General features: G+C 37.5%; 1 protein-coding gene across 1 annotated transcript in view; it reads left to right on the forward strand.

Annotated features, from left to right (window-relative positions):
- TAF4B (TATA-box binding protein associated factor 4b) overlaps positions 1 to 26256 on the forward strand; it is a 117163-nt gene that overhangs the window by 13611 nt on the left and 77296 nt on the right. The window contains exons 4-9 of the mRNA XM_003127875.3: positions 5463 to 5615; positions 5719 to 5841; positions 8187 to 8276; positions 11326 to 11955; positions 20999 to 21134; positions 23046 to 23148. Of these exons, the coding sequence (XP_003127923.1) occupies positions 5463 to 5615; positions 5719 to 5841; positions 8187 to 8276; positions 11326 to 11955; positions 20999 to 21134; positions 23046 to 23148 (1235 nt within the window). The remainder of the gene's footprint in view (positions 1 to 5462; positions 5616 to 5718; positions 5842 to 8186; positions 8277 to 11325; positions 11956 to 20998; positions 21135 to 23045; positions 23149 to 26256) is intronic.

Consider the following 26256-nt stretch of genomic DNA (forward strand, 5'->3'; position numbering starts at 1 on the left):
TCCTGTCTTTCATTATTATTTATTATTAGATACTTCCTGCCAGATATATAAGTTGCTGACTCTTGGACACTGGAACGAACAATTCAGTGGTATATGAGGATGTGTATCAAACTGGGAACTGTTGGAAGTATGGGACACAAGATGAACATGGTATATGTTCTTGGAATACCAGTTTTATTTGAATGTATTAAACTAATATAAATGCATCTAATAGCCATGTGTCGTAGTGTCTAGAAGCAGATGCTGGGACAGAATTTTGGTCTATGGGATATTATTAGGGAAGGAGGGTAAGAGTTTGAACTAGATGCAGGCCCAATAAAGCCTCGGCCAAAGTGGTGGAGAGCTTTGGAGCGGGTGCAGCATGTCAGAGTTGTCCCACTGTCTGCCAGCATGGTTGGATGAGCCTTAGTACCCTCTTTGTGATCAGTCATTGGATGTGGACTCTTCAGGGAGAGTTGTGCTTGTGGGCAAGGTAATTTCTCTGTACCTGAGGAAGACCCCGAAGGAACTGACAACTGTTGTCTAATAGCATTCCCAACAAGTAGGATGACACAGAGCTCTCTTTGTGATGGTATATCACACTCTACTTTTTGCATTGTTGGGATCTGCTTCTCATGTGTGTTGGAAACCAGCTCTTCTTGGATTCCAATAGGTTTCTTCCTTGAGGAAACAAAGAAGAGGTTAGTAGGATAAACTACTGCCCCACTGCTACAGCTTATACCACCATTTCCCTCCTCCAACATCCATTCTAGATTCCCCCCAAACTCAACTACCAACTCTTTACTGGTAGTGTGATCAGACTTTTACCTCTGAGGCATCTGAGGTACAAATTTACACAGTCGTGAGGCAAGGGTTGCTGCACTTGTCCATTTATCATCATAATTGGGCAAGGAAATACCAAGAGCACTTAAGTGGATCACCTGGAGTCCCTGCACAAATTCCTCTTGGCCTCCATTGTGTAAAAGCAGCCCTCCCTATTTAGTTGCCTGTCTCATGGTAATGGCTTTTCTCTTTCCTGATGGTCCCTGGACACAGGAAACTTAAAGTGCCCAAGCAGCAGCCATGCTGTTTAGTTTATAGGGACTCTGGCTATGTCCTTTGATGAAAGGGTGCCTGCTATAGATAGGAATGGAAAGGACAATGCCCCAGTGGTTCTTTGGGAGAAATGGTAAGTGGATCTGCTCATCCTTCTACTCTTTGATTCCTTGGTTCTTCATGTTTTTGTTCTATTGGGGACATAGTACCATACAGAATGTTTTTATTCAGAGATTACACTGAGTTTTGGAAGATGGCGGATGGAATTCTATCTTCATAGAATGTTGTCTCTGAGCTGTACTTCACCTGTGTTTTCTGTGGGCCGTTCTAACACTTTACTGGGCAGGCAGCTTCTTGGTCATGCTGCATATGTTATGATACAATCAGTGGATCCCTTGGTCATGGGACCATTGTTGCACTTCCTTTGCTGTGTCTTTGCTGTATTCTTCTGATACATCTTGTTGGAGCATGTTATGTGAAATCTTATGCTGTAGATCAAATGTGGTATTTGGTGATCCAAAATTATTTAACCATATTGCTTCCTCTAACAGATGGTGAGCAGCAAATCTGATTTTAAACATAGCTTCCCCCCCCCCAATAATGGCTACTATTTATTGAGCACTTAATATGTTGGATACTTTTTCAGTGCTTTACATCATTCGTCTCATTTCATCCTGTGACTATTCTATAAGGAAGTATTATTTCCTCTTTATGTGTGTGAAAATAGGTTTAGAGAGGTTAAGAAACTTGCATGTAGCAAAGAAGGTATCTAAGCCAAGGTCTCTATCTAACTCTGGAAACTCTGTTCTTAATGACCTCTGTACTGATTGTCTTAAACTCTAGATTCCTACCCCTGCTCTTTCCATTATTTTAAGGAGATCACTGGGCCAAAGAGTACAGATTTAGGCCTACTGATATCTAATACGTGTTGTAAGAAATAATTTTGTTTCTTAAAACGGGATTTTTTTGATGATCAGTCAGATGTGGACACCAAATAACACCACAGAGAGGTGTATGAAAGTGAAAGAGATTTATTATACTATACTCACAGGTCCTAGAAGAGGTGGGCATGGCATGCCATGCAGGGGGCACCCTGGGGCAGGTTCAGCCAAACAAGTGGGGACCTGAGAAAGAATGAGGACTTAGGGCCAAGTGCCTTTGTAGAGGATTGGTATGAAGTCAACAAGCAGAAGATGTGAGGGTATTTTACTGGTGTGTTGGAATGTCACCAGGTCAGAGTTGGGAAGGCAGAAAGAGAGCCTGTGGCAGAGACTGACCTTATCACACTCACATACCTGGTCACCTGGGGATGTTGAGGCACCAGGAAAATACGGAGTTTGAAGAATTTACAATGCAATTATTTTATGAAAGGGTTTTCACTTCAGCAATACTTTCAGTATATCAGTTTTTTGTTGTTGGATCTATTTCTTTTTTTTTCTTTTCTTTTCTTTTTTTTTTTGTCTTTTTGTCTTTTTTTGATGTTGTTGTTGTTGTTGCTATTTCTTGGGCCGCTCCCGCGGCATATGGAGGTTCCCAGGCTAGGGGTTGAATCGGAGCTGTAGCCACCGGCCTACGCCAGAGCCACAGCAACGCGGGATCCGAGCCGCGTCTGCAACCTACACCACAGCTCACGGCAACGCCGGATCATTAACCCACTGAGCAAGGGCAGGGACCGAACCCGCAACCTCATGGTTCCTAGTCGGATTCGTTAACCACTGCGCCACGACGGGAACTCCCTGGATCTATTTCTTAAAGATTTAGTACATATGGTTGTTTTAAAATGGTATATCTATGTTACTTCTTTGGATTATTTTTCCATATATATGTCTACCGTTGCTATTTCTATGTGGGTTGTGTATACCTTATTTATTTATTTATTTTTGCTTTTTAGGGCCGCACCTGCAGCATATGGAGGTTCCCAGGGTCAAATCGGAGCTACAGCTGCCAGCCTACGCCACAGGCACAGCGACACAAGATCCGAGCCACATCTGAGAGCTACACCACAGTTCAGGGCAATGCCAGATCCTTAACCCACTGAGAAAGGCCAGGGATTGAAGCTGCAACCTCATGGTTCCTAGTCAGATTCGTTCTGCTGCACCACAATGGGAACTCCCTGTATGCCTTTTCTTAATTTAGATTCAGTTGCTCCTCAGTGGTAGGCTAAAGTAGTGGAAGTTTATCAGTGAAGTTAGTAATATCTGTGTCCACTTAAGGATAGAGCATTTCTTGGAAATAAGGAGCTAGAACTTGGATGACTCTCCTTAAAAGGCAGTTTAGTTGTAAATTTGCATACAGTTGATTTCACTATTTCTATGTATAACTGATTTTCACAATTTATTTCACATATATCCCAGATCTTTTCTTTCCTGTCCCCCAGACATGCCTAATCAGTGCCAGTGCAGTCTTGGAAAGCATGGAGATAATCTCGCATGGTCTAGAATATTGAGAGTTACGATTGAATTTAAGACAGTCCACCCATTACTGCAATGTGATTACATAGAGTAAGACTGGGATTATGTATCTCTCCATGCCCCTTAAGAGGTGAAATTGGCATGGAAGATGCAAGTATCTGGTAAGGTACAGGTAGTAGCTTTATTAGAAAGGGTTATGAAGGACAGATTTTGAACTGGAGACAAAATAAAATATTGACAAAGAAAGTGGAAATTCTATAAATGCTTCTTCTACTCACAAAAATAGACTCTTTTCCTGAGCTTACATTTCACTGGGCCTTATTTTGCTTCATAAGGAAGAGGAACAGTCTCCTTTGAGGAGCCCCTTCCATCAGTCCTCAGAGGTCATTATAGTCACCAACTAAGGTCTGACATTACCCCTTCCTAAATATAATAGTACAGAGAGTTAATGGCATAGTATAAAATTGACTAACTGAAGAATATGTATTTACTGTACATAAACCTAAAAAAGCTTATTAGAAAATCTCCAAAAGGATTCAGAGGAAACTGCACAGTACTTGTCCTTGAGGAACAGAACTAGGGTGAGAATAAGAAGGAGACTTAATTTTCATTGTTGTTTTTGAGGTCTGTTTAATAAAATTATACTAATTTAGATATGATTTTTAATTTTACCTTTTTTGTTTAACATTACGTCATAAATTTTAATCTTAACAATTAATCAGTGTTTTAAATTTCTTTCCCATTTTTACCCTCAAAACATTCTTGTCTAAGATACGTTCCAGTCTTTCTAAAGTGGAAAATTTTGATGTATATTTGAATTCATTTATCTTGACTGTTGCAGAAATTTTCTTGATAATAACAACCAAAGCTTTCTGTGTTGTATGTCTATAGGACACAAGCATTTAAATTAAAATGATGGTGCAGGAGTTCCCGTCGTGGCGCAGTGGTTAATGAATCCAACTAAGAACCATGAGGTTGTGGGTTCGGTCCCTGCCCTTGCTCAGTGGGTTGACGATCCGGCGTTGCCGTGAGCTGTGGTGTAGGTTGCAAATGCGGTTCGGATCCTGCATTGCTGTGGCTCTGGCGAGGGGCTGGTGGCTGCAGCTCTGATTAGACCCCTAGCCTGGGAACCTCCATATGCCGCAGGAGCGGCCCAAGAAATGGCAAAAGACAAAAAAAAAAAAAAAAAAAAAAAAAAAAAAAGTGATGGTGCAGTGTTCAGTTCCCTGTGCGAATTGTAAATAACATTCTCTCCTCCACCCTCAAACTTTACTCATGTTCTGTAATTTTTAGTATTTGTCTCTAAGAATTTTTTTTTTAAGATTGCTGCTTTATCTCAATGGTTTTCTAAATTACTACTCAACTTGTGATTTCTTGTATTAAGCTTTTTATCCTGAAGGTGGTGCTATAATCACACTTCATCTAATAGAGGACAGAGGAAGCAAGTCAAATTCTTTTCATTGTGAAAATAAGATAATCACATTTTGTAATGTTTGTTGTGGCTTTTCTAAATAATCTACATAAGATCAGCTAATTTGAATATAAGATGATCAGTTGATCTCTCAGCTTTATACTTAATAAAAAGCACAATATTAAATATTAAAAATTCTGTATTTTCATATAAAGACAACTATTTCAAATCCTTTTTGGAGAAGTATTAAACAATATTATGTGAGGACTGCATGCTTGGCCCTGTTTTTAAAAGATATGATAGTACCATCGCTGTCCTTATTGTTGATAGACAGGAGTCAGAGGGCTAGCAAGGTTAAGTAACTTGCCTTGAGGTCAACAGTTGGGTGAAATGAAAAGTATGTTGGTAGGTGAGAATGAGACCCAGAGCTGCTAGAGTCCAGAGTTGGTACAACAGTGTTTCATTGCCTTAGACTAGTAAAGCAAAATATTAAAAAAAAGCAGGCATGTCAAGATACATTTTGTACTCTATGTATGAAATGAGGCACCCACCATGATACATATTATAGTAATACCTATCTCAATTTCTATAACTTGTAATTTCAGTCTGCGGCTGTGCCAACCACTGTAACTCCGGTAAAGCCGCTGAATACTGTAACTACCTTGAAGCCTTCAAGTTTGGGAGCATCATCCGCCCCCTCAAATGAGCCTGATCTCAAAGCGGAGAACTCAGCCGCTGCTCAGGCTAATCTTTCTCCGGTAAGCTCTCACATTGGGCCATGCAGAAATACAGCTCTTTATGAAGTTTGTTGAATTCTATTTTCTGGCTAACATTTATGTATGTTTATATTTCTATATTTAGACAATGCTAGAAAATGTGAAGAAATGTAAGAACTTCCTCGCAATGTTAATAAAACTAGCATGTAGTGGATCACAGTCCCCAGAAATGGGGCAGAATGTGAAGAAGCTGGTGGAACAACTCTTGGTAAGGTGGTACTGTAAAATCTTGCAAGCTCTTTAAGCATCCATAGAACATGTTTTAAATAGGAAATAAAATATTTTTAAAGGAGGTTTATCTTAAATTTTCTTTGGATAAACTTTACTTTTGCTTCTTGATAGCATCTGGGACTCATAAATATTGTCTATACAGTCGGCCCTCTGCATCCATTACGGTTGGTTCCAGAACCCACCACGAAGACCAGAATTCACGGGCTTCTCAAGTCCCATAGTTGGCCCTCCTTATCTGTGGGTTCTGCATCTGCGGATTCAACAAGCCGCAAATTGTAACATAGTACTACTCTGATCCTTAGTCGGTTGAATCTGCGGATGCAAATTCGAAGATATGAAGGGCCGACTCTTTTAATTTCTGTTTGCTAGCTTTGCTTTCCCTTAAGCAAAAAAGTGCTTTGGAGAGAAAGTTGACTTGGTCACATAAAAACTTATTACTAGAACTGCATAAAAACTTATTGCTAGAACTGCAAATGCAAGAAAACCAGACTGTCAACAAAAAATGAAATTCAGTTCTGTATGTCCAGACAACAAACTTTGTGGTACCTATAGAAGTAAGTTAACCTTCTTAGGTTTCGGTTTATTTCTTTATAGTCAAGAATAAATGTAATGATATTTGAGGTTTATGTAAATATCTTTTAACTATCAAATTAAACGTCTTCGGTTTCTTATAACCTCTTTCAGGTAAAGCAGATAAAGGTAGAAATTAGCAAATATTACATATTATATGCTTAAGAAATATACTGAAAATGTAACAAATACAACTTTGAATTTGTTTAACTACTAAAATCTACAAATTTTTCTGATGATATAATGAGAATTTTTTTGTCTATATTTCATATAAAATGGTCACTTTTTCCTAGCATAAAATGTGTATAATTCAAATATTGTATGGGAAAACAAGCATAGTTTATAAATATTAAAATAACCTTCTTTATTACTATTTTTTATGCAACCCACAAATTGTTAGAAATAGAGCACATTTGAAATAGTTAAAACTATTTAAATTTAGATATTTAAAACTACATATAAACAAATTTTTAATTTAAACTTTGAGCACCTTTTTTTAAGTTAAACATTGAGCTTTTGATCTTCGATTTTCAAGGTATGCTGGTTGTGAAAGGAGATCTGGTGGCTTGTTTCTCTGAGATGGAATATTCTAGATGGAGAGGCATAATGGATGGAAAGGAACATGTGTTCAAGAAAACATTTAAAAATTTTAAGTGCAAAAGATTTCTGTGAATTTTATGGATAGCTAGGAGCAGTCAGGAATTAAATATTATTTTATCTATTTAGCTTAAAATAGTGAATTGCAATTCTCAGTTATTTCTGTCTAGATACCTTTATAATATTCTTAAAAACTGAGAACTCCCAAATGTTTTTGTTTTTATGGGGTTGGAGTAAAACAGAGAAAATAAAAATTTTTTAATTTACTAGTTTATTTAATAATAACAGTAAATGCATTACATATTAGCATAAATAACATTTAAATGAAAACTCTTAATTTCCAAAACAGAAAATTTGATAAAAATTTTTACTTTGCTTTACATTTTGTAAATTCTTTAATATATGACTTAATGGAACAACTGGATTCCTATATTTGCTTCTACATTTAATCTGTTTTGCAATGTGTTATTTTGGTCAAAGTATTTGGAGAATATTTGGCTTCATGTGAAGAGGTGGTTGGAAAAGTATTTTAAGAGCTTTTCTTCAGATCATTATGCATATTCTTTATAGTCCACTGGGTTATCTTGTACCCTGAATGGATCGTTTACCCATGTATGATTTTTGGAACAGCTCTCATTTGGTCATCTAGAAGATAATGGTTTACTAAGTTGTACAAATCTACTAAAAGTTGTTTAAGATATCAAAAAAATCTCGCAAACAATCTCACCGAAGAATTTTTCAGCACTGCAAAGCTATTAAGCTCAGGATTATGGTTACCAAACCAAATAACTTCTAATTCCAATTGATAAAAAATGTACAGCTCCTGTGTCTTCACTTCTTAATTATTCTTAACAGACTGTATACCATTGCCTCGTTTAGCCAGCCAGCTCTTCTCTCACTTTGCTTACTGGGATCTTAAAAAAAAAAAAAAAATCATTTCTCTCTTGTACTCTTATCTGAAAAAACATCTCTATGTTTATTCATTTCATAGGGGACATGAAAAAAATAATGCCCCCGTTTAATGATGAACTTTGACTTTGTCACTGTTTAAAAGCTTGCTCTGTCTCTGATCATGAGTTACACACTTTTCCTCTTGTAAAATATTTGCAGACCTAGAAGTGTTTTGTTTTTTTTTTTTTCTCTTCTGTTTCTCAGGACGCAAAAATTGAAGCAGAAGAATTTACTAGACAACTGTATGTTGAACTCAAGTCTTCACCTCAGCCTCACCTGGTTCCTTTCCTTAAGGTAGAGTTATGTGTTACTATGAAGAAATTGCTTGGATTAGACTACTTTAAAGTAATTTAAAATCTGAATATTTCAGTTTGATCTCAATTTAATGTGAAAATACTAACAGTATAGGGGACACCTCTCAGATGTAATCTGTTAAGCATGTTCATAGCGAATATTCTTTGGATTGGAGCACTTTGGGAAAACAGAATTAACGTCTCATTCATGAAGATAACTTAATGATCATATTATTTAATGCTTGTTTCCGTAAAGATTTTTGACTAACAAATGCAGCCTCTGCTTTGTCCTAGTGACTCATGTTCTCTTAGAAATAAACCATAGAGTGCCAAATTTAGTAGGAAAGCCATTATTTTTAAAGATTAATTTATATTGTTAGCAGGCATACTCTTTTCAAAGATTTGTTGAGTTAATAGAATTTTGATAGAGAACAGTAACTTTGTTAACAAGAGCTTAGTTTTGCAGACTAAAAACAGTGTATTTCTTTTGGATGATCAAAAGCTGAAAAAGAAATTGAAATTTATAAAGCCATTAAAGATTTGGAATTATAGTAAACCAAAGACTTACCTCATATGTTTTGAAATAATATATCGAAGAGTTGCTTTTAGAAAAATTAGGCGTAATTGTCTAGAGGAGATGAAAGAGACCTCACAGTGAAAGACTCTTTTCGGTTGCCTCATGAAAGAAGAATGGGAAAGGAGATGGGGCACCACAGTTTTGGAAGGCTGTTAAAATAGTGGAGATTGTCATTGGGAGGGTGACCATTTTGATTAGGAGGATGCCAATCATGTGATATGAAGTATAGCTGAAGTAACTGAGAATGTTTTAGCCAGAGAAGACTGGTCTGGGGAAGGGAAGATTAAAAGGTCAGCACAGTACAGGACATCCAATGACCAGTGCCCTATTTTCCAGGGCCCCTCTGCATTGAGATGTTGGAGGCAGTTCTTCCTTCAATGCAAATGTTCCGTGAGCTGTAGGTGCTCTTCGTGACACTGACAGCTCTTTTTAGTGTGTCTGTATTTCATGCTCACTGGAGACACTGGGGGAGATGGAGGGAAGTAAGGTAGCATCTGCTATGTGTTCTGTGTTTTGCTAGATACTTTACTTTTGATGTGTATTGTTTGGACTTAATTTTCTTATCAGTCTTTGGAAAATAGGTCCTAGATATTATAGTATTTTCCATTTTGGAGATGAGAAAATTGTTTAAATTGACCTAGCTTTTGATCAAACATATGTGTAGAATATAGCCTGACTCTACTGGCTTACCTTGAAGTTACCAGATTATCACCATCAAGTATATGCACTTTGTATGGGCTGTTATTAAGCTGTATGCTTTTTTTTTTTTTTTTTTTTTTTTTTAAGCTTTATAGGGCCTCACTCACGGCATATGGAGGTTCCCTGGCTAGGGGTCTAATCAGAGCTGTAGCCGCTGGCCTATGCCACAGCAACGCCAGATCTGAGCCTTGTCTGGGACCTACACCACAGCTCACAGTAACACCGGATCCTTAACCCCCTGAGCGAGGCCAGGGATCGAACCTGCAACCTCATGGTTCCTAGTCAAATTCGTTTCCGCTTTGCCACACCAGGAACTCCAAGCTGTATGCTCTTTTCTTGAGAATATTTTTTTCTCATCCTTGAGAACTCTGGAGGTTTGATGTTGCATAGGGTTGCGGGATTTGGCATTTAGGCTTAACTTGGCCAAGCAATCAAGTGATAATTTAACATGCGTATTTTTATTATTGTCTCTAAGTCTTTAACATTTCTTTTCAGTTGTGTTTTTCTCAAGTTCCCTCCCTCTATCTTAGATTTCTTGCTTACAGTTAATTGAGCAAATCACTTCATTTGTTCATGTATTTCCAAACAGCTTATTTTCTGCCAGTTTTAAAGTTTGGTAAAAAGAGCATGAGAAACTTTCTTTCCTTTGATACTATTTGTAGATATATATAATTGAAAACCTCTTTAGATAAAAATTTTTCTCAATCTTTTTTTTTCTTTTCTTTTTAGGGCCTCACCAGTGGCACATGGAGGTTCCCAGGCTAGGGGTCTAATCAGAGCTACAGCTGCCATCCTAAGCCACAGCCATAGCAATGCCAGATCTGAGCCACAGCTGCAACCTACACCACAGCTCACGGCAACACCAGATCTTTAACCCACTGAACAAGGCCAGGGATCAAACCTGCAACCTCATGGTTCCTAGTCAGATTTGTTTCTGCTGAGCCACAACGGGAACCCCCTCAATCTTTTTTAATGAAAAAAAAAAAAAAAAAAAAAAAAAGGTAAAAGAAGTAACTAACAGGAAAGGAAGGGAAGAGAAGAGAAGCAAGAGTTTTTTAAGTAAAGACAGTCTGACTGGATTTAAATGTCAAAACAAGAATATCTTCGAAAACAACTCATGAATTTGCCAAAAGATTACCTACTGCCTACCTATTTTTCCGTCTCTTTTCCTTAGTCAAAGCCAAAACCAAAAAATCTAGAGATGAAAAGGGAGAACCTTCTACTTTTTAGTTTAAGCTGTCTTTATTGATTTTTTTCAGCAAGATACAAAGAAAGACCCCCCCCCCCAGCTTAAAATCCAGTCAGAAAATATTCTCTCTCAATTAAGGAAATTGACCTTGCTTTCATTAGCTTTATTTTGATATAAAGGTTATCCAGAGTTTGAAAGTCCTTAAAAATCTTTTTTTAGATTCTCTTGTCCAATAAACAAACTTCCAGATACTGAAGTTATGAGTGATCTGTTATGGGGTTTAGATGTATATAAGTAGGATACAGTGTTTTATTTTATCAAACTAATATTTGATACCAAATTGATATCAAAGTATATAAAATAAGTTTAGTACTGAGACATAATGATTTTGTATTGAAAAATAAAGCACTTTGGGGCTTTAAATTGATTGTGTCCTGGATATTGACAGGATATAAATAATTGATTTCCTCAACTGAAACATTGATATACTTTTTATTTTACATTTTAAAGATATAAAATACAAAGTAGTTATGTTTTACTAGAGTTAATATGTTTAGATAAGTGTTTTTTTCCTCCCATTTCTAGAAAAGTGTGATTGCCTTACGACAACTCTTGCCTAACTCCCAGAGCTTTATTCAGCAGTGTGTTCAGCAGACTTCTAGCGAGGTAGTCATTGCTACCTGTACCACAACAGTAACACCTTCGCCTGTGGTGACAACTGCGGTTTCCTCCATCCAACCTGAAAAGTCCATAGTTGGTTCTGAAGCGGCAACACCTGGAACTGTGTCAGTGCAAACTCTGAATCCACTTGCTGGTCCTGGGGCAGCAAAAACTGGAGTTGTGACACTTCATTCTGTGGGTCCAGCTGCTGTGCCAGGAGGAACAACAGCTGGAACTGTTGTGCTTCAGACTCCGAAACCTCTTGTGACATCTCTACAGAACACAGTGACAACAGTGTCACTTCAGCCTGAAAAGCCAGTTGTCTCCGGGGCAGCAGTGGGGGCAGCAGTGACGCTGGCTCTCCCCTCGGTAACTTTTGGAGAAACTTCAGCAGCAGCTCTTTGTCTTCCTTCTGTGAAACCTGTTGTTACTTCTGCTGGGACCACATCTGACAAGCCCGTCATTGGGGCTCCAGTCCAAATCAAACTTGCACAGCCGGGCCCCATCCTTGCACAACCGGCAGGTATTCCACAGGCAGTTAAAGTCAAACAACTAGTGAGTACATTTTATTTATTTCTCAGTTTATTACTTTGAAAATTTCAGTTGTTAAAAAAATTGGCAAGACCAGTAAAATGAGCCCTCACGTATATCTTGACCAAGGGTGACCAGTTGTTAATGTTTTACTGTGTTTGCTTTGTCTCTTCTCCTCTTTATTCACATACACAAACAAACATAATTTTTTCCTAAATCATTTGAGAGTGGGTTTTCTCTTGAGGAAAAGGATTTTTTAATTTTTTTTAGCATAACTTCAATGTACTTATCACACATGGGAAATTAATACTGACACATTATTTCCCCAGTTGTCTCAACAGTGTCCTTTATAGCTATTTTTTTTTCTCTGATATTGTGTGTAGTAAATAATTTGTATACTATTCTATTTGTCATTTCTTTTTAGGCTCCCTTAGTCTAGAACAGTTTGTGGCCTTTTGCAATTCATTGTGTTGTAAACTTTTAAGTGCCTGGGCTAGTTGTTTTGCAGAATGCCCTTTATTTGGTTTTGTCTGATCCTTTCCTCAGGATTAGATCCAGATTAAATATTTTACAGCAGTGTTTAGTATGTAGATATTATTATGGTAACCTTTCTTTTAAAAATGTGTTGGAGTTCCTGTCGTAGCTCAGTGGTTAACGAATCTGACTAGTATCCATGAAGACTTGGGTTCGATCCCTGGCCTTGCTCAGTGGGTTAAGGATCCGGCGTTGCTGTGGCTGTGGTATAGGCCGGTAGCTACAGCTCCCATTCAACCCCTAGCCTGGGAACCTCCATATGCTGTGGGTGTGGCCCTAAAAAGACAAAAAAATTAAAATAAAAATGTGTTGATGGGGGAGGGGGACAGTGAGGGGAGTGGATGAGGAAGAAGTTGTGTTTTTTTCCTACCCTCAGTAAGTTGGGAGGGTCTTGGGCGAAGGAAATCTCAGCTATCTATTGATTAGTGTTTAGATCTGCTTCACACAAGACAAAACAAGTTTTATGAGAAGACTGTGGGAGTTCCCATCATGGGTCAGTGGTTAACAAATCTGACTAGGAACCATGAGGCTGCAGGTTCGATCCCTGGCCTTGCTCAGTGGGTTAAGGATCTGGAGTTGCCCTGAGCTGTGGTGTAGGTTGCAGACGCGGCTCGCATCCCGAGTTGCTGTGGCTCTGGCTTAGGCCAGCGGCTACAGCTCCGATTAGACCCCTAGCCTAGGAACCTCCATATGCTGCGGGTGCGGCTGTAAAGGACAGAAAGACAAAAAAAAAAAAAAAAAAAAAAAAAAGAAGAAGACTGTGAAAGTATCATTAACCTGTGGGAGATAGTACGTGGTGAATTAATTAAAAATCACGGTTTTTAGTAAAGTTCTCCCCTACCTTAAAATATACTATAAAATAGCTAACTGTTCTGAGTGTTGGTAATTGCCCTTGTTCTCTCTTGTAAACCTTCAAGGCTGTGTTTTGAATAACTTTGTTTCAGTGTATTCCATTTCTTAGAATAGTAAAATTTAAGTAAACTTCCCAGCCTTGTTTATGCTATTAAGAAAAGACATTAGTATTTATGGATGATGATTGTCTTTGAGGCAGAGGGCAAGCTTTGGGCAGAGAATGAAAGAGGGATGATCAATTTGGATAGTAGTCAGTCTTGGGTAGGTAGGAAGTAATAGTCATTTCTTGGGTGTTAATCTTTTCTCATCCCTTTCTACTCTGGATTCTGATTTTCAAATGGAAAAACATACCTGTCTTGTGGTGTTTTTCTTGGGTGTCTGAGTTTCATCTCAGAGATGAAACCTTTAGAAGCAGTGATTCTTAAACATCAGTCTGAGCAGCCAGGTTTGGGAACCACTGGAAGGTAAATGCCTTGGTGAAAGGTCTCTTTTGGTAGCAGTGAACAGAACTGAAATCCTCTTTATGAGTCATAGCTGACTCTTGAATCAGTGTTAATCTTTATTGAAAATCTATAGCATATCCATTCCTGAATTAAAATAATACTTTATAGTTGCATGGAGTTTTAAAAACATGTCATATATGCAGTACAGATTTTGTAATAGTTTGGTGAAGAAAAGACAGGGAGAAGGGTCCCAGAAATTTTAAGTGACCCATCCACTGGCACTCAGCAAGTAATAGATCTCCCATTAGAACCCAGTGTCTTTTGCCTTAGATGTTGTTGCTTATGGCAAGAACTTCTAGATTTCTAGAGTATCCTAAAACAGAAAACTGTCAGGTAAATCTTGATAGCATTTACATTTTATACGCTTGATTTGTTATATATTAGAAACAATTTGAATGAAGAAAAATGTGTAACACAAACTACTGGTAAATTTTAGGGATTTTTACACTTCCTACTTTCATCCTTTAAAGAATGTAGAATTCTGCTTTCTTGTTTGGCCTTTGTTTCAATTTTAGTCAACAAATTTGATGTCAATATTCATATCTTGTTTAAAATGGCAAAAACCAGAGCAGCGAGACCCTGAAGATGCATTATAATCTGTTTTACAACAGATTTTTACCTGGGGCACAAAACAACATAAGCCGTTTTGTATGATAATGCCACAGTGAGAGTTGATTGAACTAGGACCATTTCTTCCTTCCTTCCATCCTTCCTTCCTTCTTTCTTTCTTTTCCTTTCCTTCCTTTCTTCCTTCCTTTCTTCTTTCTATTTTTATTTTTTTATTGAAGTATAGTTGATTTATAGTGTTTCAGGTGTATAGCAAAGTGATTCACTTACACACACCGAATGTATAACTGCAAAAGAGTAGAATATTTTATTCTCATATAACTAAAAAAAGAATATTCTATTCTATTCTATTCTATTTTATTCTATTCTATTCTATTCTTTTTCAGATTCTTTTCCACTATAGGTTATTATAAGATATTGAATATAGTCCCTGTGCTATATAGTAGGTCCTTGTTGGTGATCTATTTTATATACCCAACTCCTAATTTGCCCCTATTCCCTGCACACTGCACAGAGAGAACTCCTCCAGCATTTATTTTTTGTAGACTTTTTGGTGATGGCCATTCTGACCCATGTGAGGTGGTAACTCATTGTAGTTTTGATTTGCATTTCTCTAAGTTAGCAATGTTGAACATCTTTTCATGTACCTCTTGGCCATCTATTTGTCTTCTTTGGAGAATCGTAGGATGTTCTTTTAAATCAACTAATTTAGAAAGTTAATATTACTTTAAGTTTGAATTAGATCCTTAACCCACTGAGTGGGGCCAGGGATCGAACCCGAGTCCTCACGGATGCTAGTCGGGTTCTTAACCACTGAGCCACGACAGGAACTCCCAAGAATCTAGTTCTTATAAATGATTAATCTTACTGATTATCTACCAATTTAAGCATAGTAATTATTATATGATGTTATACACTTCAACTGAAAGTTGAGTTTGACATTTTTAACTTGGTTTAAAAGTTAATGAGGAGTTCCCGTCGTGGCTCAGTGGAAGTGAATCTGACTAGTATCCCATGAGGATGCAGGTTCGATCCCTGGCCTCGCTCAGTGGGTTAAGGATCTGGAGTTGCCCTGAGCTGTGGTGTAGGTCGCAGACACAGCTTGGATCTGGCATTGCTGGGGCTGTGGTATAGGCTGGCAGCTACAGCTCCAATTTGACCCCTAGCCTGGAACCTCTATATGCTGTGGGTATGGCCCTAAAAAGACAAAAACAATAAAAATTAAAGTTAAAAAAAAAGGTTAATGAAAGAGAGTGGATGAATTGGATTAGAGTGTACCGATGATGGCAAGATAACAAGTAGAGTTAGGATATTTGTGAAAACACTGTTTTACACATAATTGAGCAAAAGCTAAATTTAATTTAAAGACTATCGTATTAGTTAAATTTAAACTTAATTAGCAAAGGTAATTTGATTTAGAAGAGCTAAATTTTGATTTGTCTCACCATTTTAAAAATCAAATTTTGATAAATTTTAATAATTTTATCATATAAAAGTAATAAGCCTCTTAGATCCACTCATGTGGATAAATATCATGAATGAGAAAGGAAATTAAAAATCCTGGGTTTCTGTTTTTAGAAAAAAGGCTGATAATTTTAGAGAGTAAACTGAATATTGTTACTCTCAGTAATCTTATATGAGTGTGTTCAATATCCTTTTAAAATAAATTTTTTTTACAAGCCACATAATATTGGCCAGTTACTATTTTATTTGAAAATCAAATCTCGGCTTCCCTTCACTTGCAAAACAAGTATAATAGTTACTTTTCAGGATTGTTGGCTTCTCACAAACATTGAATGAAATGATGTATGACAGAGTAATCCTCGATCTTGTCCATGCACTAGACTCACCTGCATGGCCTGTTGAAATTCACAATCAAGACCCCACTCTATTTCAGGTTCAGTGGGTCTCAGTGGGGCCTGAGAGTTGGCATTATATTTCTTTACTTCTTTTTCCATCTATCTTAAAATAATTTTTACTGGGAGATAGGAAGCTTTTGTATTATCATTTGTATTTTCCTTATTTCATATATGTATTTCCCTAGGTGACTCTTACTTGTATTTCTTCTTTAACAGAATTTTAGACATTTGATAAAAAAGTCACCAAGGAGTTCCCATCGTGGCTCTGTGGTTAACGAACCGGACTAAGATCCATGAGGACGTGGGTTTGATCCCTAGCCTCACTTAGTGGGTTAAGGATCCGACATTGCCGTGAGCTGTGGTGTAGGTCACAGATGCGGTTCAGATCTGGTGAGGCTGGGGCTGTGGCTAGGGCTGGCAGCTATAGCTCTGATTAGACCCCTAGCCTGGGAACCTCCATATGCTGCAGGTGTGGCCCAAAAAAGACAAAAGACAAAAAAAAAAAAAGTCACCAAGTATGTTCAACAACCATTCTCCCAACTATTACTGTTTTGTAGATATAAGAGAAAAACAACTAATTATTAGTATATTGTTAATGTGGTAATTTTCATCTTCATTATGTTGAAGTAAAACTGATCTCCTAAAGTAAATTGACCTGAATATTAGAAAAATTTTATTGTTGAATTGTATTTTTTTCTCATGTCTAATTATTTTGAAGTGGGGAAAACCATTAAAGAATTTTCAACAAGTACGTTTTTGTATGAAATACTGTGTAAGACTTAACTCTGCTGATTGACTTCAGTTCTCACTAGATAAGGGGAATTATTTTCAAGGTATACATTTCAGTCTGAGTGCAGCTGGCCAGTGTTTTTATTAAAGAAGTTGAAATAAAAAGTTGAAAAAAAATTAGTAAAAGAAAAAACAAGGAGAATGTTCCTTTCACCTTGAAGTTTCCTGTCCATTCCCAGTGAGTCCCCACCTCCATACCTCCAGAAGCAGAAACTCTTTTGATAATTTTCTTCCACAGATTAGTTTTTCTCTTTCTAGAACTTCATATAAATCATCAAACAATAAGCACATTTATTTTTTTTGTTTTTGGTCTTTTGTCTTTTTGTCTTTTGTTGTTGTTGTTGTTGTTGCTATTTCTTGGGCCGCTCCTGCAGCATATGGAGGTTCCCAGGCTAGGGGTTGAATCGGAGCTGTAGCCACCGGCCTACACCAGAGCCACAGCAACGCGGGATCCGAGCCGCGTCTGCAACCTACACCACAGCTCACGGCAACGCCAGATCATTAACCCACTGAGCAAGGGCAGGGAGCGAACCCGCAACCTCATGGTTCCTAGTCGGATTCGTTAACCACTGCGCCACGACGGGAACTCCTATATTTTTTTAATAGAAGTTTATAGGTTCTCAGTTTGAAGCAGCATTTACTGACTTCTGTAAGTGCTGGTAATATAATTAAGAATTCACTTGAGCAAACTTTTTAGTGTTTAGGTGATCCTTTGTTTATTTATTTATTTGGCCACACCTGCAACATCCTGGGTTAGGGATCAAACCCGAGCCACAGCAGTATCCCGAACCATAGCAATGCCGAATCCTTAACTGCTAGAGTACCAGGGAACTCCAGAGGCCTTTTAACAAATAAATTTCAACCTTTTTTTTTTAACTGAGGTATAATTGATTTACAGTGTTATGCCAATTTTACTGGACCTCTGTGTTAAGATTCAGAGGCTGCATGTGAGTATACAGAAGCATTGGCATTTAGTGTTATATGCCATTGTCCCAGAATATGAGGAGTAGTGGCACAAGAACCACATTGGCTGCTCCTAAGAAATGGTTGATAACTAATATGTATTTCCTGACTTTTATACTTTTTGTTTAGGGCCCTCTATATTCTAGAACTCAACCTTAGTGGTTAAGTGCTAGTAATCACGCATTGACTATTACCTGGAAATTGGAGGAGATATTACCCTCAATTCCAATAACTTTCTGTGCATATACTACTTGAGGTATGTGGAGATAAATGTTTGTTGTGTATTTATCAACAGGGAATTGGTGGGATTGAAATATAGAGAAAGGTGAAGGGTGTTCTCCTACACTTTAATACATACTTTTTTTTTTTTTGTCTTTTTGCCTTTTCTAAGGCCGCTCCCGCGGCATATGGAGGTTCCCAGGCTAGGGGTCTAATCGGAGCTGTAGCCTCTGGCCTACACCAGAGCCACAGCAACGCGGGATCCGAGCCTCGTCTGTGACCCTACACCACAGCTGACGGCAACGCCAGATCCTTAACCCACTGAGCAAGGCCAGGGATCGAACCGCAACCTCATGGTTCCTAGTCGGATTCGTTAACCACTGCGCCATGACAGGAACTCCCAATACATACTTGTTTTTCTTTTCTTCTTTTCCTTATGGAGTTTAAGAACAGTTCCATATCACATATCCCAGATCGTAGTTAATGTAAAAATCATAATTAATTTTTTAAGAAAAACTATCACCTGAAGAATGTTATATAGCTCTAGACCTGCAGTTTCTACAAACTACTAGAACATTAAATTATGTTAACATCCAAGTAACACATCAGAAATTGACTTGTCAAGAGAAAAAGTTAAGATATGTACTGTTTCACTGTTGTCTCTTTCTAGTGGTTCTTTTTTTGGAGGGAAAGTAAATAAAGGACATGTTTTTAGAAATATAAAAGCTCTTTGTTTTGCTCACCAAGTAGGAGCAGATATATCATTTTAGGCATCTTATAGAGACTGAAATCCATCTTTCTAATTTCAGTCTCCGTAAGATGCATAATGTGGTCTAAAATGGTACCTTCTTTGAAAGAACACTAATGAATTCTTTTATACTTTCTCACTCATGGTATTTTATGTTATATTGTTTAGCAAGTGTGCAGGAATATACTGCACATAAGCTACCAAGTGTTACAGTCATTAGGATGAGGAATGACGGGGGTCTAGGGTTATTAAATCAAGTGGCATATTTACCTCCTGCTGCCTGCATGAACTTGCCTTGAATTGAGCTGTAGCCTGGGCCACTCATATCCCTGGCTCAGGAGTGCAAGTGCAGGCTGCAAGACTTCTTGTTCTGTGCTAGAGACATACACTGCTGCTGGGGGCACTTGCCTCTCCACCCCCATCCTTCCTGGCTGATCCCCAGGAAGCATGGAGCCTCCTCTGTCCACCTCAAGAGCCAGCCGCTAAGGCTGTGGATTTTTTTTTTTTTTTTTTGAGTATCTGTCAAACGGTGGTATGAAGAATAACTCATAAACAGATTTCTAATAACATTTTATTACTTTCATGATTAAAATACTGAAAAGAATACCAAATAAGAGATATCAAGGAAGAAAATAAATAAGCAATAGGGAGATAAGCCAGAATTGTTAGTGTTTCCGTTTCCTTTTGAGTTTCAATTTGATTGCGTAAATGGGAGTCTCAGTGTATATTTATAGAATTTAAACCTGATTCCCAGCACTTCAAAATGCACAAGTAGGAGTTCCCGTCGTGGCGCAGTGGTTAACGAACCCGACTAGGGACCATGAGGTTGCGGGTTCGATCCCTGCCCTTGCTCAGTGGGTTAAGGATCCAGCGTTGCCGTGAGCTGTGGTGTAGGTTGCAGACGCGGCTCGGATCCAGCGTTGCTGTGGCTCTGGCGTAGGCCGGTGGCTACAGCTCTGATTTGACCCCTAGCCTGGGAACCTCCATATGCCGTGGGAGCGGCCCAAGAAAATGGCAGAAAGACAAAAACAAAACAAAACAAAATGCAGAAGTATAATCTCAATTGAAATACATCATTGTTTTCAAGAGTTTTTTTCTTTAGAATCATGGCAACTTGTATTTCTTCTTTAGGGGGCGTTAGTTCCTATATGATTATTTACCGGGACATTTTTGGTTTCTTGTGTTACTTACTAGACTTAAAATTTTATTTACAAAAAAATAGAGTATAAATTATACCCCCAGAATTCTGTTCTGAAGTCTATCTCTTAGATCATTTATATTAGCCATATATGAGTTTGAGGACCTATAAATAGCTCACTGTCAATAGCTAGCTCAAATATATGGTGATTTTTTTCTTCTTTGAAGTGAAAATATTGAAATTCTGCTATTCTATTTTGTCTTCTTCTTTGAAACTGAAAATACAACCCTGCTATTACTTTAATTTTTCTTCCTTTATCCCCAACCCTTATTCTCTGGATTTAGCACTGTCATTTTTCAGATACTTTAAAAAAAAAATTGAAAGTTGTTATCTTTTAGAGGTATATTTTGAAATGCTTATAGATAAAAGATTTATCTGGAATTTGCTTTAAAATTAATGAGGGTAGAAGGAAGTGAGTAGGGATATAGATGAAATAAAATTGGTCAAGAATTAATCATTATTGAAACTGGGTAAAAATGTATAGGTGGTTTCATTTTATTGTCCCTTCTGCTTTTGTATATGTTTGGCATTTTCCATGCTAGGTTAAAAGATGAAAATAGGGTCCATTTGGAGATTTAAATTGAGCAGTATATAAATTTGAATTCCACTCTGAAAATTACAGTGTGAAACTGTCATGTTTTCAACTTTTGAGTAAGATAGTTTTGCTACATACAAATTTAAATTTTAAGTAGGCATTCTTGGATGCTAAGATAAAGGTATATTTAGGTATAGTTAGGTGAACACAATCATTTGTTCTGTTTTTACAGTTGAAAGCTGGTTCTTTCCTAAAGCAGGTGGAGTTGAATGATTATATTGATAGTTCTTGTTGTTTCAGGTAGTCCAGCAGCCTTCAGGAGGCCTTGCAAAACAAGTGACTACACTTTCCCATTCCTCAGCATTGACCATTCAGAAATCTGGACAGAAGACAGTGACAGTGAGCACTGCAATACCTGCCAGTCAGTTTCCTCAAGGTAAATTCCCACTTACCCTTTCCTCATCACCTCGTGTTTGGAACATGATGGGGTTCTGTGGATTTCTTTTAAGTTGAGACCTTCAAGAGAAGGCTGCAAGATAACTATTATTTTCTTTGTACAAAGCCACTTTTTAGGGGTGGGTTTGTGTGTGTGTTTATTTATTTATTTATTTTTTGTCTTTTCTAGGGCTGCTCCCGTGGAATATGGAGGTTCCCAGGCTAGGAGTCTAATTGGAGCTGTAGCCGCTGGCCCATGCCAGAGCCACAGCAACGCGGGATCCGAGCCGCGTCTGCAACCTACACCACAGCTGACGGCAACTCCGGATCCTTAACCCACTGAGCAAGGGCAGGGATTGAACCCGTAACCTCATGGTTCCTAGTCGGATTCATTAACCACTGTGCCACAATGGGAACTCCCTGTGTGTGTGTGTGTTTTTTGAGGCACTGGGGGCACTGTGGCCTGTTGAAGTTCCTGGGCCAGAGATTGACTCATAATGCTGCAGTGCCAATGCCAAATTCTTAACCCACTGTGCCACAAGAGAATTCCTAAGGGTATATACTGTTTTATATTAAAAGAAGCACTATTCATGGAGTTTTGTAACTAGATAAAACAATCTACTAGTAAGTAAAGTGCTTTTTTAAACATAAAATTTGCTATTGCCTTATTTCTTTTAAAAGTATGCTTCTTTCTCTGTTTGGAGGTCAGTCTTACAAATAAAAGGGGTTTTATATATTTCTAAAATACCAATAGAGGGAGTTCCCATTGTAGCTCAGTGGTTAACGAATCCGACTAGGAACTTTGAGGTTACGAGTTTGATCCCTGGCCTTGCTCAATGGGTTAAGGATCCAGCATTGCTGTGAGCTGTGGTGTAGGTTACAGATGTGGCTCAGATCCTGCATTGTTGTGACTGTGGCATAGGCCGGTGGCTATGGCTCCAATTCGACCCCTACCCTGGGAACCTCCATGTGCCGCAGGAGTGGCCCTGGAAAAGGCAAAAAAAATAAAAATAAAAAAAAAATTAAATAAAATACCAATAGAAAGGAAATATATGTGTGTGTGTATATATATATATATACACACACACACATACATTGTCTTTTCAGGGCCACACCCATGGCATATGGAAGTTCCCAGGAGAGGGGTTGAATCGGAGCTATAGCTGCTGGCCTACGCCACAGCCACAGCAAAGCCAGATCTGAGCTGGGTCTGTGACCTACACCATAGCTTACAGCAATGTCACATCATTAACCTGAGCATGGCCAGGGATCGAACCTGCATCCTCATGGATACTAGTCAGGTTCATTTCCACTGAGTCATGACGGAAACTCCTAAAGGATATATTATTAACATGTTTCTGTCACCTTTTCTGCATAAATATTTTTATAATGCTAGCAATTCCATAGAGAATTTGAGGACCATATAAAAAGAAATGGAGAGGTCTTGATTTTTTTCTTTTTTCTTTTTGTCTTTTTGCTATTTCTTTGAGCCACTCCCGCGGCATATGGAGGTTCCCAGGCTAGGGGTCGAATCAGAGCTGTAGCCCCCGGCCTACGCCAGAGCCACAGCAACTTGGGATCCGAGCCGCATCTGCAATCTACACCACAGCTCACGGCAACGCCGGATGTCAACCCACTGAGCAAGGGCGGGGACCGAACCCGCAACCTCATGGTGCCTAGTCAGATTCGTTAACCACTGCACCATGATGGGAACTCCGGAGAGGTCTTGATTTTAATGATTACTTGTGTAGGTAATAAGTTCATTGTTATGAATGAATTTGAACATAATTCTAGGACAGCTTGAAATTTTCTTTGATTGTTCTATACATATTAAAAGCTGTTGTCCTGAATTTTTACTAATGTGGTGCAATTGCTTTTTTAAAAATTCCTTTTCTTTCTTTTGTTTTTATAGCATCCATTCTAAAACAAATCACTCTGCCAGGAAATAAAATTCTGTCACTTCAATCACCTATTCAGAAAAACAAAATAAAAGAGAATGGAACAACATCTTTCAGGTAAATAAATTAAGTAGTTAAAACTTGGTCTCATTTAAAAATTAATATATTTTAAAAAGCGGAAAAGACATGGCAGAATAATACATAAATAAATATAATGATGCCTTTTTAAAAAAACTAATGGTTCTTTATTGGGTATAATTTATAAGCGGTAAAGTGCGCAGATCTTAAGTATAGAGCTCAATGAATTTTGACAAACATTTACCTGTGTAATCATAATTCAGACCAAGATACTGAACATATCCATCATCTTTATGCTCCTTTCAAATCAATTACTTACAACCCTTGCCTCTGGCAGTTACTATTCTTATGTCTATCACCGTAGATCATTTTTGTCTATCTTTGAACTTTACGTAAATGGAAAAATTACATTATCTACTCTTTTACATTTGACTTTTTTCATTCAGCATTTTTTTGAAATTCATCCATATCATTTTGATTTTTAGATTGTTCTCTTGTAATGGTGAGCAGTGTTTTCTGAATGTAAATATGTTGGTTTTCCTGCTGATGGATATTGTATTGTATATACTTTTTGATGATTCTATATAAAGTTGCTGTAAACACATACAGATTTTTATGTGAACATAGGTTTCACATCTCTGTAGTAAGTATCTAAGAATATTAGTGCTGGGCAATTAGGTAAGTATGTGTTTTACTATTTAAGAAACTACCAAACTGTTTACCAGAGACTATACCATTTTGCAGTCCCACCAGCAATGATGAGAGTTCCAGTTGCTCTCCAACTTTGTCAGTGCTTATTATTGTCAGTTCTTTTGATTTTTACCTTTCCAGTAAGTCTGTAGTGGGTATTATTACTGTCATTAATATGTTGAGCATCTGTCCTTATGCTTATTTGCTATCTTTATACTACCTTCTTTGGTGAAGTGTGTATTCAAATCTTTTTTTTTTTTTTTTTTGTCTTTTTGCCATTTCTTGGGCCTCTCCCACGACACATGGAGGTTCCCAGGCTAGGGGTCAAATCAGAGCTGTAGCCGCCGGCCTACGCCAGAGCCACAGCAACGCGGGATCCGAGCCACGTCTGCAACCTACACCACAGCTCACGGCAATGCCGGATCCTCAACCCACTGAGCAAGGGCAGAGATCGAACCCGCAACCTCATGGTTCCTAGTCGGATTCGTTAACCACTGCGCCATGATGGGAACTCCTGTATTCAAATCTTTTGCTGTTTTTCCTTTGAGTTGTTTGCTTCTTATGATTGAGTTTTTAGAATGCTTTATATATTCAGCATCCAGGCCCATTGTCCCATAGTGATTAGAAAGTATTTTCTTTGTGATGTGTTTTATCATTTTCTTACCAGTGTCTTTTTACAGAGCAAAAGTTTTTAATTTTACTGAAGTCTAGTTCATTGATTTTTTTCTTAATTTTGTAGAATATACTTTTCATGTTTTATCTAAGAAATGTTTGTATAAAACAGAAACAGACTCAGATTTTGAAACGAGATTTATGGTTACCAAGTTTAAATGTGGGGGTAGGGAGGAGATAAATAAAGGGGCTGAGATGGACATATGCACATTACTGTATATAAAATGGATAGATAACAAGGGCCTACTGTATAGCACAGGGTAACCTACTCAGAACTGTGTAATAACTTATGTGGAAAAGATCCGAAAAGGAATATATATATGAATGACTTACCTTACTGTACACCTGAAACTAACACAACTTTGTAGGTCAACCATACTCCAATAAAAATTTTTTTTAAAAGTTTGTATGAGCCCAGGTTACAGAGATTTTTCTCTTGTGCTTTGTTTTAGAAATTTTACAGTTTTATGTTTGTTCTTCTTAGATTTATATATTCTTTGATTTCTACCAATTGCTTACTTAAAAATCAGTAATTTAGAACTATGAACTTTATGAGTACTGACTTAACATCCAACTAATTATAGTGTTTTGTTTTCTTTTTCATTCATGTCAAAATATTTTCTCCTTTCCCTTCTATTTAATTGAAAAAATATTTGGGACTTTTCTAGATATTTTATTCATTTGTTTTCTAATGTAATTTTGTTCTGATCAAAGAATATATTCTATAAATATATCAATCTTAATTAAATTTGAGACTCTTCATTGTGGTTAACCTTGAGAATATTTCATATGCCCTTTGAAAAAATGTATTCATTTTTGGGGAGAAGTTTTTTGTTAATGTCAGTCTGGTCAAGGTAGCTAGTAGTGTTTATATCTATTTCTTGGTTTTCTTTTCTTTGTTTGTTTCTTTGGTTTTTTTAGGGTCTTACACTCGTCGTATGAAGGTCCCCAGGCTAGGGGTCAAATCTGAGCTGCAGCTGCTGGCCTAAGCCACAGGCATAGCAATGCAGATCCAAGCCACGACTGTGACCTATACCAGGGCTCACGGCATTGCTGGATCCTTAACCCACTGAGCAAGGCCAGGGATTGCACCTGTGTCCTCATGGATACTGAGCCATGATGGGAGCTCTGGTTTTCTCTTTTTGGACTAGTTACATCAATTACTGAGAGTGGGTATTAAAATTCTAACTATACTAATGAGTTTATTTTTTTTGCTTTAGTTCTGTCATTTTTTACATTATTTCTTTGAAACTTTTATTAGGTATACACATATTTATAATTGTTTTTTCTAATAAATTGGCCTTTTAATCATAATTACATGACCTTTATTTGAAAATATTTCTTGTATTGATGCCTTTTTGTCTGCTGAATATAAACACTTCAGCTCTGTTGTTGCATATTATATCTTTTTCTTTCCTTTTTTTAAGCTTATATGTGTCTTTGTATTTAAGTAGTATCTTTTACACAAAGCATATAGCTGGGTTGTACTTTTCCTATCAGATCCTACAATTGTTTCATTTTTAACTGGAATTTTAGACCTTTACATTTAATTTGATTATTGGTAGTTTTATTTAGGTTAATATTTTACTTGGTTGTTGTTGGCTACGTTCGTGGCATGCAGAAGTTCCAAGGCCAGGGATCAAACCCACACCGCAGCAGTGACAGCACCACATCTTTAACTTGCTGAGCTACTACCGAATTGCAATATTTTACTATTTTGTTTGTCTGTTTTTGTCTTTTGGCATAAATAACTATTATTTTATATTTTAATTCTTCTGCTGACTT

The sequence above is a fragment of the Sus scrofa genome, chromosome 6, assembly GCF_000003025.6.
Source record: "Sus scrofa isolate TJ Tabasco breed Duroc chromosome 6, Sscrofa11.1, whole genome shotgun sequence".
NCBI lineage: Eukaryota > Metazoa > Chordata > Mammalia > Artiodactyla > Suidae > Sus > Sus scrofa.